A 20036-nucleotide genomic window follows, 5' to 3' on the forward strand; every position below is an offset into this window, starting at 1 on the left:
ATATCGTCCAGCTCTAATTCCACATATAAACTTTGTTTGCAGATGACCTTTTGCTTACATTGACTGACACAAACTAATACGCTTGTGCTACAGCTAAAAGTACCCTTCAACTATGTGCCTCGTACATACAGTATATGTATATACTTTCTATTCTGAAACACTCTACATAGACTGTTGTCATTCAAATCAGTCCTTGTCTTCAATAAGGTAATGATATTTTTCTATACGAGACAAGCACATAGTTTCAAAATATCAAGGAAGGCTTAGCTATGGGTTAAATAATGGCTAGGTACAATTCTGAAAGACTGCTAGGTCTGGAGTATCCTAGAGTCATGATCCCCTTCTTTTAGCCAATGAGGGAATCCAGGCATTTCAACCCTAGTGAGCGGACACTAATGGCATTATTAACTAATTGACACAGTACATTACCATCTACTGTTTATCATGGGAAGGACAGTAATTTGCTACAATTTCCATAAATATGATTACACGTAGTAAAAGTTAGGCAAACCAAAATGCGTATTAAATGGCAAAAACAACTTTATTAATTAACTGGAAAAGAACACAAAGCTCTGGTGTGAAGCCAGCCTACAAACACGATAATAGCAGGAAGAACAAATGTTCTCCTGGGCTCATTCAATCAGAACGCCAGCTAGAAAATTGCAATGAATCATCTAATAGTTTGAGCTGGCCAGTAATTTTACTTTTTGGAACATAGATAATCTACCCAATGATGTGCCAAAGTAGTGGTGTGACAATTTAAAAAAGGCATAAGGATGTGCAAAAAAAAAATGATGATAAATGTCTTTTAGATGATGACCTATCCGTACCAGGGAAGACAGCTATTACTTATAATTGGATGAAGATTCCCCAAACTATACCACTGTATTTTCACTCGTCTCATATTTTAGTATTTTCAAAATTAGTCTGATGGTTTCATGGCAGAGAACTCCTTGTGGGACATTTGCTGGATTAAGTGAGCATCTGTCACTCCTTTACTTTATGCTTCGATGCTCTGCATAGCTGTAGTTGATATGTTTTGCCACCTGGTGGACCTAAGACCTCTTCACACATTTTTGGTCTAATCCATTGATAATTTCACATCATGCAAATACTTCTGGTAAGCACAGTGACATTTTAACCAGGCCAAGAATTGTCCCCTGAATCGAAAAGCTTTATTTATTTTTTTTAACATACTTTCAATACTCAACCCATACATTTGTTCTGTTTTCCTTACTAATCCTACCACTTTTCCTATTTCTATTGATGTTGATTAATGGAGAAATTCCCATTGCTGTATTTCTATATCTGTTCTAGCTGAGTACCCGGCGTTGTCCGGTTTTTCCTACCTAATCCTTGTGGGGGAGGAAAAACAACAAAGGAGAAGCTTTTGTTCTCATATCCAAACCTCATAACCCGTCCCCATATCCCGTCCTCACATTCTGACATCATATCCCAAATTCATATCCAGGTCCTCATATCCCAACCTCATATCCTGTAAATTTTTTCCATCTTTATATCCCATCCCCATATCCTGTCCTCATATCTCATCCTTACATGACATCCTTATATCCCAACATCATATCCTGTCCCTATATCCTGTCTTCATATCTGATCCTCATATCACATCCTCAGGTGGCGTGGCTTTGTGGGAGTGGGCGTGATTTGCAAGCAAGATCGATGCAAGAAAAGGGTAGAAAATAAGGCTGGGTTCACACTACGGTTTGTAATTCCGGTTCCCGTATATGGCTGGGAGGAGGGGTGGGCGGGGCTCAATAGCGGCGCCCGCACTCAGCCGTATTCGGGAACCGTAGTTAATGTATGTCTATGAGCCGACCGGAGTGAATCGCAGCCTCCGGTCGGCTGCTTTTTCGGCCGTATGCGGTTTCCCGACCGCAGGCAAAAACGTGGTCGACCACGTTTTTGCCTGCGGTCGAGAAACCGCATACGGCCGAAAAAGCAGCCGACCGGAGGCTGCGGTTTACTCCGGTCAGCTCATAGACATACATTAACTACGGTTCCCGAATACGGCTGAGTGCGGGCGCCGCAATTAAGCCCCGCCCACCCCTCCTCCCAGCCGTATACGGGAACCGTAATTACAAACCGTAGTGTGAACCCAGCCTAAAAAGGGTTTGGCTTAAAGGATGGACGTGGCTTTGTAGAGGGTGTGGCTTGCCAGCCCAACTGACGCACTCACCAGGAGATGCAGAGCGGAGCTCGTGGAATATTTTACTGGAAGTCCCATATACTTGCATGGGACTTGAAACAAAAACCCCATCCTTCACGTGAGGGGGTAGGTTAGGGTTAATTTAACTATCCTATATTTTTATTTAGCATGTAAGTAACGTGTGCACCATATATTATCGAAATATCTCCAGCTGTATGGAAGTTATGCTGGAACATACATTTCCCATCAACTTGCATGGGACTTTAAACAAAAACCCGAACCCTCCCAAATGGGGGTAGGTTAGGAATAAATTAACAATTTCATATTTTTAGTGGACATATAAGTAACACGTGACCCAGTAATATTGAAATATCTCCAGCAGTTTGGAAGTTATGTAGTAAGATATATTTCCCATAGACTTGTATGGGAATTTAAACAAAACCCCCCGACCCTCGCAAATGGGAGTGGGTAAGGGTTAAAGGGGTTATCCAGGAAAAAACTTTTCTTTATATATCAACTGGCTCCAGAAAGTTAAACAGATTTGTAAATTACTTCTATTAAAAAAATCTTAATCCTTTCAGTACTTATGAGCTTCTGAAATTAAGGTTGTTCTTTTCTGTCTAAGTCCTCTTTGATGACACCTGTCTCGGGAAACGCCCAGTTTAGAAGCAAATCCCCATAGCAAACCTCTTCTAAACTGGGCGTTTCCCAAGACAGGTGTCATCAGAGAGCACTTAGACAGAAAAGAACAACCTTAACTTCAGAAGCTCATAAGTACTGAAAGGATTAAGATTTTTTTTATATAAGTAATTTACAAATCTGTTTAACTTTCTGGAGCCAGTTGATATATATATAAAAAAGTTTTTTCCTGGAATACCCCTTTAGTTAACCTATCCTATATTTTTAGTTGACATATTAGTAACATGGAAATATCTTTATCCGTTTGGAAGTGATGCTGGAACATACATACATACATACATACACACTAGGGATGGACCGATATCGACTTTTTAGGGCCGATACCGATAATCTGTGACCTTTCAGGCCGATAGCCGATAACTTATACCGATATTCGGGTATACGTTATCGGCTATAACCCCCCCCCCCCCCACTTGGCCCCGCAGAAGCAGCTGCAGATCAATGATTTAAGGCGGGCGCTTTAAATCAATGAACTGCAGCAGCTTTTGCGAGGACAGAGACCGCCGCCGCCGCCCGATTCTCTCCCCCTGACTGTCCTGGGGTCCTCCCTAGTCCAACCACCACCACTGCTGCCCCATTGCCTCCCCCATCCCCGGTTTTATAATTACCTGTTCCCGGGGTCCGTGCTACTTCTGGCTCCGGCGGCGTCCTGAGCTATCACTGTGCGCACTGACTGTGACGCCGCGTTGCGCTGCGCAGGACGCCGCAGGAGCCAGAAGTAGCGCGGACCCCGGGAACAGGTAATCATAAAACTGGGGATGGGTGAGGTAATGGGGCAGCAGCGGCGGTGGTCTCTGGTCGGGGATGCGGGGCGGGGGGGTCAGGGCATTATTGGCATATCGGCAAGGTAATTGCCGGTATGGATAATGTCCAAAATCGTGAATATCGGCCGATAATATCGGCCAAACCAATAATCGGTCGATCCCTAATACACACACATTGGCCCTCATTTACTATTCTAAACCCGACTTCTTTTGTCGGGTTTTTTTGTCGCATCTTTGTCTGCGCCATGTCGCAGACATGGTGCGCCAGTCTGCGACACGATGCAACATTTTTTCCCGACGGACCCGATGTGGATTCTCCCAAACCCGAAAAAGGGGCGTAACCCGACATTTCTTAGCTTTCCCACGTATTTATAAAGGTTTCCAACCCGAATTTGTTGAATTGTTGTGGATTTTTTCCCGACAGCTCAGAGGAGTTGGAAACCAAAACCAACAAAACGCACGTGCGACAAACGGTATGCGACATAATAATAAATATCAGGGGAAAAAAGCAATCGGGTAAGAAAGCAACATAGACTTACAACCCGATTTTCTTAGTAAATGAGGGCCATTGAGTTTTATATAGATTTAAAATTCAAGGCCAGTTGTTTTGTATTTATAGAACCTAAAGCATCACCAAGGTAACAGACTACAAACAAATCTTTAACACACCTTAGTACGAATGTAGTTCAAAATCATGAGAGATATCTTTTTAGCATTAATGTTTAGAAAAAAAGACAAGAAAAGATAAGTCCATCAAATCCAACCTGTATCCCCTAAAGTGTTGGTATAGAGGTTAGGAATAACCCTCATGAGATGGATGCTTAAAATTTATTTTCTCAACTTTACATATCACAATCTCTAGAAATATAGGGGGCATTCATCATTGTAGGTGTGAAGCATTTTTGCCCACCTTTTTTTTTGTGTGTGTGCTGGTAATGTGTAGGGGCACATATTCATGTGTATGGGAAGGTCGACAGATAACTGTTGGCCATTACTGAAAGTGTTTTGCTTCTGATTATGGTTAAACCTTCTTTCTTTCTATCTTTCTAAATGTAGAGTATGTCACCTTGTCATTGTTATAGGTCTAGGTGTTTGTTGTGTAGATTTTTTTTTTTTTTTACTAATTTTAACAAGATAGGGTATCCATGTTATATTGCTTTCTGTTTGTGACTAGGTGGTAGTAGTATGTGACAAAAATAAATCAAATTAGGAACACTACACTATTGTAATAAAAAATAAAAAATAAAAAAACACTTACCTCTTTCTGGTAAGCAAGTCCAGCTTCAAACATTCTCACAAACAAATACTGTGTCCACTTATAGTACTCGGGAGAACAGGTGCTGATTTCCTAGAGAAAAAAAAGGAAGATATAATAAATATAATAAAGAAAACATAAACCACATATAAACTAATATATATTACATAGAAACATAGAAGTTGTCGGCAGATAAGAACCATTTGGCCCATCTAGTCTGCCCAATAATATGAATTCTATCAACGGTCCCTGGCCCTATCTTATATGAAGGATAGCCTTATGCTTATCCCATGCATGTTTAAACTTCTTCACTGTATTTGCAGCGACCACTTCTGCAGGAAGGCTATTCCATGCATCCACTACTCTCTCAGTAAAGTAATACTTCCTGATATTAATTTAAAAAAAAGGGTTGTGCAGCTCACAATTAACTAGCCGAGGTAAGGAGGTTGTGCACCTACACCAGGTGCTGGAAATTAAGAACAATATTTTCAAACAGTAACCAACCCCTCAAGTCTAGTACCAGTTGCCTGATACATGGATGGATGATATTATAAATAAATAGCTGGATCGTGCTTCAAATATAGGATACAATTTTATTAAAAATATATATAAAATGTCAATGACTTAGCCTTGTTGCACAGGGCCCTTGTGAAGAGGAAAAGAGATAGGTTTACTTAGACATATAGTTATAATATATAAACACTGATATTTTTAACAAAATATAATAAAATTAATATGAAATATAAAAATATGAAATATAAAAATATAGAAATAAATCACTATCAATAGTCCGGTAACTGAAAATCCAGAGATGTATAAAAGTCCCGTAACTGATATAGGATCCTGATAAACTGAAAGGGATGGGTGGGTTAATATTTACCAGCTTGAATAAAGTCCCACTGTAGCATCACCTGAGGACAACTGATGAGGTCCGCAAATCTCGGGTGGTAGAAAGACGCTGGCATGCGTCACCGCGGCGGTTTGCCTGCCACAGACCAGTGTGAATGATAGCCGCTCCCGGGATCTTTCGCTGCAGTTGGATCTTAGCGGTGCAGACCTCGTGGTGTCCTGATGGCGTGTGACGTCTCCGGCGCTTGGCAACGCCACCTGGATGTGTAGACTTGGATGGTATTGCTGGTTTAGCCCACAATCGATCTTTCAGTAATAAGTGAAATATCGGTGCTAAAATCATACACCTAGACGCGTTTCAGGGCTCTTACAAGCTGAACACGGCCCTTTCCTCAGTTGGTATGTCTTTCTACCACCCGAGATTTGCGGACCTCATCAGTTGTCCTCAGGTGACGCTACAGTGGGACTTTATTCAAGCTGGTAAATATTAACCCACCCATCCCTTTCAGTTTATCAGGATCCTATATCAGTTACGGGACTTTTATACATCTCTGGATTTTCAGTTACCGGACTATTGATAGTGATTTATTTCTATATTTCATATTAATTTTATTATATTTTGTTAAAAATATCGGTGTTCATATATTATAACTATATGTCTAAGTAAACCTCTCTCTTTTCCTCGGCACAAGGGCCCTGTGCAACGAGGCTAAGACATTGACATTTTATATATATTTTTAATAAAATTGTATCCTATATTTGAAGAACGATCCAGCTATTTATTTATAATATCATCCATCCATGTATCAGGCAACTGGTACTAGTCTTGAGGGGTTGGTTACTGTTTGAAAATACTTCCCGATATTACTTTTAGACTTTTGCCCCTCTAATAAAAAACGGTGTCCTCTTCTGGTAGTTTTTCTTCTTTTAAATATGCTCTCCTCCTTTAACGTGTTGATTCCCTTTGTCTCTTCTTTCTTCCAAGCTATACATGTTAAGGTGAATACTGCTGATGTATTGTCTCATACAGAATTTACAACCAATTAAAATTTTTTTTAATGTAAATAGAAGCCCTTTCACATTTCATCTCAAGTACTGTACAGTGTAAATTATTCTCCAACAAGTGCAGCCTGTTCAGGGTACATTCACCAGCTTTATAGTATTGCATAGAAGTAATGACTGAATATTATGCTGTGATTGGTTAGGCAACAAAGGGAGGAAGTCTGATGTATGTACTACAGGCAAACAGCTGAGTCCTGATCCCACCCTATGAGAGGGAAGAATGAGGAATAGCTGTACACCATAGATGGGGCTCAATAACAGCAACGAGAGCCCTGAAATCATGTTCTTATCATTCATAAGGGTTAATATATGAAAAACTAGGCAGCTTTAAAAAACAAAACAAAAAAAAAACGTTTGCTAAGTAAACTTAATAGCAAACCCTATGCATGATTTAACGGCAGCAATGTTGTTTTCCTAAAAATACATATAAAACTGAGAGGCAACTTGAGTGCTTGACTCTTTTATTTTAATGAGAAATGCACAAACTTAAAAACTGAAAGAAAAAGTCCAACACAGTCACTGACGGAGAAGGATCCGTTCTGAACAGAAGGTCTATTGGGGACACTGATATCATTCAGTATGTGACAGAGCAGAATGAACCTGATAGGTTTACGTTAGTATTGAATTCAACTGAGGAATGAAACAGATGGAAAAGCCAATGCTTCATAACACTATTAGGGTTCCCGTGAGCAGGAAAGATGTGAGATAATTCTGTAAAGGACTTCACAACTTCTGCTGGTGGGAACCCGACTGTGATGCACGGCATGTCTACAAACTAATTACAACTACAATACAAACACCAATACACTATGCTAAATTCTTCCATAACTCTGGGGTTCAAATCTAAATGTGCTCATCTTAATTCCTCTGCACAGCTGTGATTAACAAAGTAGATTATTATTTCCTTTCCTGCATAATTATTTGATGCTACATAACTATGACTCCCAGTATTTAAAGTAAGACCCCACAAAAAAAATCAGCTTATAGTATAGTTCAAGCTTTAAATAGCTACATAGTATTCTATTTTTTATCATAGTTCCAATTGTGCTTGTGTGTACAAATTGTGATACTTAATTGATATATTTATGTTCTCCTCTCATCTGATACGTAAAAACATAGTAAATGCGCTTCACGCCTCACTCCCAATTCCCCGGGTCACTAGAGAGATCCGAAAGATGAGCTCTCTTTCTTTTATTTATTACTTCCTGGATATTAATTTTAAAACTATTTTTAATGTGTGTATACTAATGCCCAGTAGGAGTAAATCCAAACAGCTCAAAACTTAACTTTTATTACCAGCTTCTCACATGTGTTCTGTTGTATCCCCTTTCATTTTGGACACTGTTCCAGCATATGTACACACACAAATAACCCCAAAAGGCATAAGTAAAAAAGCCCATAGGCAGAAGCACGGGGTAAAAAATCAATACTTCCCACTTCTAAAAACTTTTCTTAAAGGAGTAGTCTAGTCAAAAGTAACTTCATTCCGTTGTGCCTGGGCTGCAAAAAAACAAAAAGAAAAACAAACATTAACTCACCTTCCTCCGTTCCCTCGCTACAGCTGTTCGGTCGTCTGGTCCGGTCTTCTTCCGTGTGCACGGATCATCACACTGCGGTCAGCGTATCACCAGCCGCAACTATGTCCCACCTCGGCCGGTGATAGACTGAGTGCAGTGGGCAACGGGGGAACGGAGGAAGGTGAGTTAATGTTTGTTTTCTTTTTTTTTTTTTGCAGACCGGGCACAACGAAATGAAGATACTTTTGACTAGACTGCTCCTTTAATGGTACTCATATAAAATCAATCTGTGATTCACAACTTAGATTAAAAGTAAAGGCTGACAATGACTATTATCTATCTCCACTGGGAATCAACCCCTAGTTCGTGAATGGCACGGCTCTATTTTTCATAGCCAATAATTCAGAACATGTTGCATGTGTCTACACTGATCTGAAGAAAGGGTTCGGCCCAAAATCAGTTATTTGTTACTTCAATAAACCTTTTGGACTCAAACATATTCTTCCATTCGTGTGTTCCTGGTCTTTCACAGCCTAACTGAGGGGTATTTTGGTTCACTTCTTCCAGATTCTCGAGCAGATCACGGTGTACACAGATCCACTACCATGCGGTGAAACATCTAACTAGGTCAACTGCCACAACTACCCTGCTCAAGGTGAGAGGCCATCTTGTATGAGTTTCTATCTATTTTATCTGTGTGTTTGGTAAAGCACTAGGTACCCATGTGGTCCTTGTCCCCCCCCCCCCTTCTCTTCATTACACTTAATCAGACAGTGATAGGACCGTGCACACATTGGGGGAGATTTATCAAAACCTGTGCAGAGGAAAACTTGCTCAGTTGCCCATAGCAACCAATCAGATCGCTTCTTTCATTTTTATTAAGGCCTGTCAAAGTGAAAGAAGCGATCTGATTGGTTGCTATTGGCAACTCAGCAACTTTTACTCTGGACAGTTTTTGATAAATCTCCCCCATTGTCGTCCCCATAGACGGCAATATCTGCAACGTGGATTCCACTTGAATAAAGGACAAGACCAATTTCTTGCAGTGGAATTTCAGCAGTAAAACATCAGCCACTGAAATTCTGCCAAGATGTACAATATATAAAAAGATTTATAATCTGACAGTAGGGCTGGGCGGTATGACCAAATATGTGTATCACAGTATTTTTGGAACTTATGGCGGTTCCACGGTATATAACCGTATCTCTCTCCCCCCCCCCCAAATTAATTATCAGCCCTGCGCTGTGCTGTCCCCATGGGGAACATCGCTGCGGCCGGTGATAGGCTGACTGCTCCCAGACGTTCCCGTCCCCAGGAAGCAGGTCCGGACCAACGGGAAAGGTGAGTTAAAGTTTATTTTGTTTATCTTTTGCAGCCTGGGCATAGGGATACAGCGTGCAGTATAGAGTGTCAGCGCCGGCGGCCGCAACAAACAGGACGACAAGGAGGGCAGCGATTGCGGGCGATATGTGAATATTTACCCCGATGGGGCAGCGCAGCGCTGGGCTGATAACTCATTCATTCCATAAGGGGGAGGGGCCAAACCGGTATTGCGGTATGGGGAAAAATATTGTGATATTGTGCAGCACAAAAATTTCGGTATTCAGTATGAATCGGTATACTGCCCAGCCCTATCTAACAGTGCCCAATTAATACTGCTGCAAGTTATAGGGTACACACAGGCCAGAGTTCACCAATACTGTTAATGCTGTACTGCACCTAGAAGTGCAGACTGCGAATAGTGACAATTCCAAGTGCTAACTGTGATCTCAAAGATAATTTGTACCAGCACCCTGAGACTTCTTTCCCATTTGCTGTTTTTATGCAGTTTTTGAAACCGATGCCAGGAGAATATGGTAAAGGGATGAACAGTATATAAAAAGATTTTTTTAAATTTTTTATTAAATTCAAGTTTTGTTTGAAAACTGAAAATGACATGTGAGAAAGTATACTTAGGTGCACATGGTAGGGTTATACTACAGTTTTACATGTAGTTTCTTTAGCCAAAGCTAGGATTGATTCAAAAGGAATGGATCAACATCTGGCTTCAGCTCAAAAAAACTGCTGTGGCATAAAAAAAATTATAATAATTATTTAAAGGGGTACACCGGTGGAAAAAAAAAGTTCAAGAGAAAGTTGTGTAGTTCTTTCCAGTCTGACCACAGTGCTCTCTGCTGACACCTCTGTCCGTGTCAGAAGCTGTACAGAGCAGGAGAAGTTTGTTATGGGGATTTGCTCCTTCTCTGGACTGTTCCTGACATGGACAGAAGTGGCAGCAGAGAGCTCTGTGAGCAGACTGGAAAGAACTACACAACTTTCTCTGTAGTATACAGCAGCTGATAAGAATTGGAAGGATTAAGATTTTTAAATAGAAGCAATTTACAAACCTGTTTAAGTTTCTGGCACCAGTTTATTTGAAAACATTTGTTTACCATCAGTGCACCCCTTTAACATACATCCCTAAGGGTTTTTTGACACATGCATTTGTGATGTTTTTGAACTAATGGGCATCAGAAATTCACATAGAAGCTAGAACACCTTGGGAAGAACAGAGTGCTCAAGTGACCAGCCACTCCTCGTCACAAGGATGTGGAGTAAATTGAGCCGGTGGGGGCCACCTCCAGAGCGCAATTCACAGAATATGGCAGAATATCTTCTGGGGGACATATCTCCGGACCTAAGGAACGTATTTTAGTAAGTGACCGCTCATTGGACCCAGTCTATTGGGTTTAGTGTGGGTGAACAGGCTGACAGTTTTCCTTTAAATAATTAATCTAACACTATTTTTAAAGCACAGTGAACTCGTGAAATTTTTTTTTTTAAACTTACAAAAAACATTGCATGTATCAACAAATATGCACCACTGATATAAAGTACAATATGTCACAATATATAATTTGTGTGGGTACATTATATGAGAAAGAAGAAAATGACAACTAAACCCAAATACCTAAGAAAATGTAAAAACAGCCTTTGTCCAGAATGACAAAAAATGCCAATCCGGTTGCTACTTCCCCAAATGTTTTATTTATTTATTTTTACTTATAAAAGGCCACCACTACTTTACTTTCAAGGCACAAAACCTGTTGCTACTCTGAAAAAGATCATTTATGGACCACTTAGAAAAAGTCAAAATTTCTTCCAATATCTACAATAAAATAAGGACAATTTGGGAACTTTTCTCTTTCACTATTGCAGTGTTTTTAAACAAGCTGGTACTACCAGGTACGATCTGTTTACCCACAGCCATATGTTTCTGTAACCTTGACATTAACTTTGCCTATAAAACTGCTAAAATATACTCACACAAAAGCCTTGTAGAACAGGGTTATACAGGGCTTTTGGGTCTTAGGCTGGGTTCACACTACGGTTTGTCATTACGGTTCCCTTATACGGCTGGGAGGAGGGGTGGGCGGGGCTTAATCGCGGCGCCCGCACTCAGCCGTATTCGGGAACCGTAGTTAATGTATGTCTATGAGCCGACCGGAGTGAACCGCAGCTTCAGGTCGGCTGCTTTTTCGGCCGTATGCGGTTTCCCAACCACAAGCAAAAACGTGGTCGACCACGTTTTTGCTTGTGGTCGGGAAACCGCATACGGCCGAAAAAGCAGCCGACCTGAAGCTGCAGTTCACTCCGGTCGGCTCATAGACATACATTAACTACGGTTCCCTATACGGCTGAGTGCGGGTGCCGCGATTAAGCCCCGCCCACCCCTCCTCCCAGCCGCATACGGGAACCGTAATGACAAACCGTAGTGTGAACCCAGCCTTAGGCTGGGTTCACACTACGTTTTCTCCCATACGGGAGCGCATACGGCAGGGGGGAGCTAAAACCTTGCGCTCCCGTATGCCTTCGTATGCGCTCCCGTATGTCATTCATTTCAATGAGCCGGCCGGAGTGAAACGTTCGGTCCGGTCGGCTCATTTTTGCGCTGTATGCGCTTTTCCCCCGGACCTAAAACTGTGGTCAACCACGGTTTGAGGGCCGGTCGTAAAAGCACATACAGCGCAAAAATGAGCAGACCGGACCGAACGTTTCACTCCGGCCGGCTCATTGAAATGAATGACATACGGGAGCGCAAGGTTTTAGCTCCCCCCTGCCGTATGCGCTCCCGTATGGGAGAAAACGTAGTGTGAACCCACCCTTACACACACTCAAGTTTTTCACACTCAAGTTTTTGGATTATTGGTGAAATAAGGGTTCCCAAACTTTTTACTAAAGTTTGGCAAATCTGCTGAACTGAACCTTCGCATAGGTCGCCTATCTCCATCTAAATGTATAAAATATTTTGACCTAGCATAAAGTGCAGTAATAAAGGAGGATAAGAAAAGCCACTTAATTTCTCTAGAAATTGAACATTTAATAATAAATGACTAGACTTCTGATTTACAGCTATTAATAATTATTTTCCTTACAGAAAATTAATACTCTAGGGTTCAAGCTCATCAAATGTCACACATGCTGATGGGTAAAAGCTGGTAAATGATTTCTGGAGTTGCAGCTCCATGACACATGCAGTAATTAAAGGAATTCATTATAAACGCTGAACATCTTTCCGATATAGCATTGGCCCTGGAGAGGATGAGAATTTCTTGAGCTAAATAAAGCAGTATTCAGGATTTTTTTTATTTGACTGTGCAGGGGCTGCTCCAGCAGACCCTGATAGGAATTGGATGTTACAGTTTGGTATGCCTATTGTCTTCACTGTGTGCATTGTACTGTATGATAGTTAGAGCATTGTTTTGCCTATATATGTGCTGTTAATGCACACACGTGTGACTATGCACCATGTTATTTTTCCTTATGTAACTTACTATTGTGGATCTGTCTGTGAGCAATGCCTTTGTCTCTCCACTTTGTGGATGCTTCTCCCTATATGCGATATTAAATTAACTTTTTAATGCATACTCAATAAAATTATGTAATTTTTATATTATAAGTGTCTCCATTCTCTTTTTCTGCTGCGATACGAGCGGCTGTAAAGTGTAGATCATAATATAGCATCTGTACCTGTGTTTGATGGCTGGTCTCGCAATTTAATATTTTTTGTTGTCATTTTACTATTTATCTTTGATTGTATTAACAAAAACGTCTGCTTCTCTGTTATTAATAATTGTAAACAAGGGTCGAAAAGCCATGAGATGGCCCTTTTTAAATCATCAAAGGGGTATTCCAGGATTTATTTTATTTGACTATGCTACAGGAGCTGCAACGTTAGTGTAGTTCATAATATAGTGTCTGTACCAGTGTGTGACGGTGGTCTCGCAATTCTTCTGTGATTTTCACCCAGCATACATATTTCCTCAGGTTTCGGGTTTTCCCAGGTTGCAATGTGGCCAAGATGTGACATCACTAGTCAGGTGTGTAAAGGGAGCCTGTCCTGCTTCAATGGGTGGAGTGACCGCTGGGTGAAAGTGAAATCCTTTTGCAACAGCTGGGGGCACCCTGGTTAGAAAACATTGGTCTTTTGAATGGAATGCAACTCATTTGTGTTTCAATGGGTGGGGTGGCTGATGTGTGGGAGGGAGGAAAGTGACCATATACTTACAAACAAGGAACTATCGGATGGAACAACTCCAACAAGAAATACCCAGTTCACAAAAAGATCCAGCCGCTGGAGACCCCCGCATTCTCAGTAGCGGCACCCTTCTGTCATCACAGCACAGAGGGAAATCTCTGTGTGTGATGACGGGGCGATACAGGGGCTGGAGCACCATGACGTCATGTCACGCCCCCTCAATACATGTCTATGGGAGGGGGTGTGGCTGCCATCAAGCCCCCTCCCATAGACTTACATTAAGGGGCAGGGCGTGGTGTCACGAAGGGCTGGAGTGGTGACGTGACGGTGCTCCAGCCCCTGTATCGCCCCCTTCTCAAGCACAGAGATTTTCCTCTGTGCCGTGATGATGGCGGGGTGCCGCTACTGAGAATGTGGGGGGTCCCCAGCGGTGGGACCCCCACAATCAGACATCTTATCCCCTTTCCAAAGGGGGGGAGGAGAACCCCTTTAAGCCCCAAGACAAGCGCGGATCCTTCCTAAGCATGTACATTACTGTCTTCCAGATACATACTAAAATCCTCTTATGGTGGATAACCCCTTTAAATGAGCGCTGTCAGATTTAAAAACTTTCTATATGTTGTACATCTTAGCAAACCATAACCTTTCTAATAAACTTCGTAAGAAAATTTCCTCTCCTTTTTAGAGAATAAAAAGACCATTAGGGAGGAGGGGGATACAGAGAAGCCTGCTGTGATTGGATAAAGAGACCCAGAGCAGCACAGCAAATCTAGACGAGTCCTGCAAAATGAGGACACATCCCCTTCAAAGCAAAGAATGGCAAACCAAGTGAGACAGAAGGTATTTGGGAGAGGCATACATAAATATATATGTATATGATCTGGATTAGGTACCGAGTAAAATATAACTTTTTTTTGTGGGATATGACAGGTACTCTTTAACTATACTGGTGGATTCACACTATGCTTTGAAGATACGGTTGCTGTGGTTTTAGGTCCGGTCATAAAACGGGATACAGGGCAAAAATGAGCAGCTCATTCAAATTAATGAGATATGGGCCAGGTGACCATATCTTCAAAACGTAGTGTGAACCTACTGTAAGTCCCTAAGTACCTAACGCTGAAATCTAGTTTTTATTCCTCTATAACAAAATAAATATTTTCATTAGCTCACTGTGTTAGATATCTTCTCAGGGGAAGGGGGTGTGTCCCTCCTTGTGGCGGTAGGAGGTGATTGGTCTGTCTGCTCATGCTGCCTTGTCCATGACTCATGGACAAGCTGATGCTGCTGCAGGACTGGTTAGTGTCCCAGTAGGTATGAGGACCCCTAGTGGTCGGATTGTCAGGAGACATCTTCTTTATAAAATATTCCCCCAAAAAATTAAGAAACCATATTACAAAAGGTCTTCAACCCCTTAAGGACTGAGACAATTTTATTTTTATGTTTTCATTTTTTATGCCTTCTAAAAATCATAACTCTTTTATATTTTCATCCACAGACTAGTATGAGGGCTTGTTTTTTATGCAACCAGTTGTCCAGTTGTAATGACATCACTCACTTTACCATAAAATGTATGGCCCAAGCAAAAAATAACTATTTGTGTGGGGAAATTGATAAGAAAACCGCAATGTTGCAAATTTTGGAAGGTTTCGTTTTCACACTGTACACTTTAAGGTAAAATAGACATGTTTTCTTTATTCTGTGGGTCAATACAATTAAAATGATACCCATGATTACATACTTTTCTATTATTGTACCAAAAAAAGGCAAACTTTTTAACCAAATTAGTACGTTTAAAATACCTCTATTACGCTGACCTATAACTTTTTTACTTTTCCATATGAGCGGTGGTATGAGGGCTCATTTTTTGCGCCGTGATCTTTACTTTTTATTGATATCACATTTGCATATTTACAACTTTTAATAAATCTTTTATAAAATTTTTTGGAATAAAATGTTATTAAAAAAAGCAGCAATTTTGGACTTTTTTTTTTTATGTTCACGGCGTTCACCGTATGGGATAATTAACATCTTATTTTAATAGTTTGGATATTTACGCACACAGCGTAAATGGGGGTAAAATGGGGAAAAAGGGACAATTTATCTTTTTATTGGGTAAGGGGATTTTTCAAATTTTTTCAAAGGCATAATAGCACTGATCAGTATTATCAGCGATCTTCTGCTCTGGTCTGCTCAATCTCAGACCAGAGCAGGAGATGCCGGGAAATGGATGATCGGATACCCGCGGCAGCGCCGCGGCGATCCAATCATTCATTTTAGTGACCGCACTCCTGCAGATGCCGTGACCTGTATTGATCATGGCAACTGAGGGGTTAATGATGGACATGCATGCAATCGCGGACGTCGGCCATTATCGGCAGGTCCCTGGCTGCTATCAGTAGCCGGGACTTGCCGCACATAACCCGAGCATCGCTCCGTTGCTTGCGGTCATGTACAGGACATAAATGTACGTCTTGGTGCGTTAAGTACCACCGCACCAATACGTACATTTACGTCCTGTGTCATTAATGGGTTAATTTTCATCAGTAACAACATATAAATTGGATCTGACAGAGCCCGTTTAAGGAAATACATTAAGCAATCTAAATGTGCCATGCACAAGTGGATAATAACACATGTTCCTAATAATACAGTGCCAATCAACACATGGACAATGAATGATCCATCAAGACAGCTTTACCTGCGTAGTTTTATGCGACACACATGCAAAAAAAAAAAAAAAAAATCTGCACAATATACCTGGTAAATAGTGAGTTTTTTTCTATGTATTATTCTCCAACACACTAGCTATTTGGGAATACAGCCTAAGAGCCAGCAATATTGCTTGCTGTGGAAGAACTGTAAAGGCTCATTACCATTAATATAGATCATCCAACAAACCGTCTGTCAAAGTATTTAGTGCAGATAATCTTTAATCACCTCCTAAAATGATGTTTGACCTGTCAATTGTGATCTACCTGTAAACTGCAGGTGAGTTGCTGGCAGAGTACAAAAAAGACTGGCAAGCAATAGGAATGAGTGGGTGGAGGAAATGGCTAGCAGGAGCAAGTGAACGGAATAGTTAAAGTACAAGGAAGCAGAATGTGTGCTGGACGCTTTGCTAGTTCTATACTTCACCATCTTGTCATAATTACATTCATTATGCCTAGTATAGCATCCTGCAGTGATGTTCCTTATTCCGCTATCATCGCCAAAAAACAACTCCTTTAATGTGAGGCTGGAGGAGGCTAGACTTATTATGTGTCACTACAGCAGCAGTGCTAAATTATGTCTGCTTATTGAAAAGAGACCACAAGAAGAGTCCATTAAAATAAAGACAGGAGCAGACATTTTACAAAATGATGCTTAAATGATTTAAGGAAGCAGACATTTTTTTTATTTCTACCTCAATGCATTTGACAAGTGTAACTTTTTATTTATACATTATGTTGATGTTGCTGTATGAAGGCTTATGCTTGTCTGAAGACAGCTGATCAGCTAGGGTTCCAGATGTTGATAGGCTATCAATCAAAATGTCCCAGAAAACTTCTTTAAGCTGTTTCATACATTCAAACATTTTGCTTCTGTACAGTAACATTTTTTAGAAACGCTGCCCTGCTGCTTCTGAGAGAGATCTGATAGCACACTGTAACATACTCTCTCTGCTCACCTCCCCCCCCTTCCCCACCTTAGGTCTCTGTGCTGCCTCTCTGATTAATGCCCTCCTTACTCGTGTGTTTTGGTGGGTGGCCGTCTCTTGGCAGGTTTGCTGTTGTGCCATGCTCTTTCCATTTGCTTATGATAGATGTGATGGTGCTCCTGGGGACCATCAAAGATTTGGGTATTTTTTTATAACCTAACCCTGACTGGTACTTCTCAACAACATTGTCCCTTACTTGTTTGGAGAGTTCCTTGGTCTTCATGGCAGTGTTTGGTTACTAATGTCTCTTGCTTAGGTGTTGCAGCCTCTGAGGCCTTTCATAAAAGGTGTGAATATGTAATGACAGATCATGTAACACTTGCACACAGGTGGACATCATTTCACTAATGAAATAACTTCTGAAAGTAATTGGTTGCACCAGAGCTTTTTATGGGCTTCCTAACAAAGGAGTTGAATACATACGCAAATGCCAATTTTCTGTTTTCTATTTCTAAACAATAGCTTTATCTATATATTTTTCTCATTTCACCTGAAAAACTTAGACTATTGTGTTCTGACCCATCACATAAAATTCTGATTAACAAAACATTGAACTTAAGGCTGTAATGTACCAAAATACAAAAAAAGTCGGAGGGGGGGTGAATACTTTTGCAAGACACTGTATATATTGTAGATATAAGTCAGTAAATCCTCCTGACATATACCACTGATGAATAAGCACCCATAGACATAGGAAGGTAGTTGTGCATGGCAGATCTGATCGTAGATAAAGAGGAAAGCACACCCAGGAGGGGAGGTAAATCACACAAGCTGTGTGTGTATAAGTGTACAGAGAAAGGAGAGAACCAAGGGGACTCTGCAAGGAGAGGAAAAATCACATACTCCGCATTATTATGCCATGTTCTCATGCCCGGAATTTCAGTGCGGAATTCTGCTGCGCTGTGTCCACGGCGGAATTTCTGTGTACTCAGAAAGAATTAACCTGTCCATTCTTTCTGTGGACTCTGCATGGAATGCATAGCCGTCTATTCCTGCGCACAGTCTCGGGAATGTCCACACAGAGATTTTACATGCGAACATTACGGACGTGTGAACACAGCCATGTTGTTTGTCAGCACAAGGGATCAGAGATCCCTCCAGGATTACAGGAGGAGAAGTTACTCCAAGATAAAAAGCTGTGAAAATATATGAGAGTTAGAGAGTTAGAGACACAGACATCATATCCAGCATTTCTTACTGGGAAGGACATGGGGCAATAAAAGTAAAGTCTTACACGTCTTAAAGGGTTACGCCGCTACCGAGTGTCCAGAACATTGAGTCCCGAACGCTGTTTGCAGGCTTCCATGTTCACGCCCACCCCCTTGTGACGTCACGCCCCGTCATTTGATGTTGCGTCCCGCACCCTCAATGCAAGTCTATGGGAGGGGGCGTGGCGGCCGTCGAGCCCCCTTCCCATAGACTTTCATTGAGGGGGCAGGCCGTAACGTCACGAGGGGGCGGGTGTGAACACGGAAGCCCGCACACAGCGTTCGGAACTCAATGTTTCGGACACTGGTGAGCGAAGTAACCCTTTAAAGTTTTAATGAATGAAGGGATGAGAATTTAATCTTAAACCTAGAGCAACTTTTAACATACTGTATTTTTCGCCGTATAAGACGCACTTTTTGTTTGGGGGGGAAAAGTTGGTGCGTCTTATACGGCGAATACACACCTATCGCGGCAGTCTCTGCGGCCATCAACGGCTGGGACCCGCGGCTAATACAGGACATCACCGATCGCGGTGATGCCCTGTATTAACCCTTGAGACGCGGCGATCAAAGCTGACCGCCGCGTCTGAAGCGAAAGTGCCACTAACCCGGCTGCACCGGGAGGAACCTTACCTGCCTCCTCGGTGTCTGCTCCGTGCCAGGATCCCCTGCATGGCCGGCGCTCTCCTTCGTCGTCATCACGTAGTCACGCACGCTGCCCCGTCATCCAACAGGAGCGGCGTGCGTAGCGACGTGATAGCGGCGACGGAGAGCGAGGATACCCGGCAGCAGAGGCGTTCCGGAGCGACGGGGACACCCCGGGGATGCGGCGACAGCGGTGGAGGGCGACATCCAGGGCAGCGGTCACGGGTCCGGAGCGGCGGAGACACACGAGTACAACTCCCTATACCAGTGGTCTTAAACCTGCGGACCTCCAGATATTGCAAAACTACAACTCCTGGCATGCCCGGACAGCCAACGGCTGTCCGGGCATGCTGGGAGTTGTAGTTTTGCAACTTCTGGAAGTCCGCTGGTTAAAGATCACTGTGACCTATACTTTACATTGTATTCTAGATTTTCCTAATTTAAAATTGGGTGCGTCTTATATCAAGGAGCGTCCTATAGGGCGAACAATACGGTATGTGAAATGATTTTTCCCCTGTCAAATGCTCTAGGCTTTTAAAGGGTTGTCTCGCTATAGACAGCTGACTGCGTTGAAAAGCCAGCCATTCCAACTGTGGCAGTCCTTGCAGAGGAAATGTAGCGTTGCAAAACTCAGCTAGGTCTGGTCTGTCCT

At 41.9% G+C, this 20036-nt stretch overlaps 1 protein-coding gene and 1 long non-coding RNA gene across 5 annotated transcripts in view; one reads left to right on the top strand and one right to left on the bottom strand.

The window, feature by feature from the left end:
• The window catches only part of LARS2 (leucyl-tRNA synthetase 2, mitochondrial), a 173316-nt gene that overhangs the window by 77110 nt on the left and 76170 nt on the right, over window positions 1-20036 (bottom strand). For 3 of the 4 annotated variants that reach the window (XM_056520569.1, XM_056520568.1, XM_056520567.1), the window contains exon 6: window positions 4889-4978. In XM_056520569.1, coding sequence (XP_056376544.1) covers window positions 4889-4978 — 90 coding nt within the window. Of the gene's footprint in view, window positions 1-4888; window positions 4979-8784; window positions 8959-20036 lie in introns of those variants that run through there. The other variant, XM_056520570.1, reaches the window with a different exon arrangement.
• Window positions 8881-20036, top strand: part of LOC130273557 (uncharacterized) — a 54897-nt gene continuing 43741 nt past the window's right edge. The window contains exons 1-2 of the long non-coding RNA XR_008844042.1: window positions 8881-8968; window positions 14517-14671. This is a non-coding gene — a long non-coding RNA (uncharacterized LOC130273557). The remainder of the gene's footprint in view (window positions 8969-14516; window positions 14672-20036) is intronic.

The sequence above is a fragment of the Hyla sarda genome, chromosome 5 (assembly GCF_029499605.1).
Source record: "Hyla sarda isolate aHylSar1 chromosome 5, aHylSar1.hap1, whole genome shotgun sequence".
NCBI classification, from domain to species: Eukaryota; Metazoa; Chordata; class Amphibia; order Anura; family Hylidae; genus Hyla; species Hyla sarda.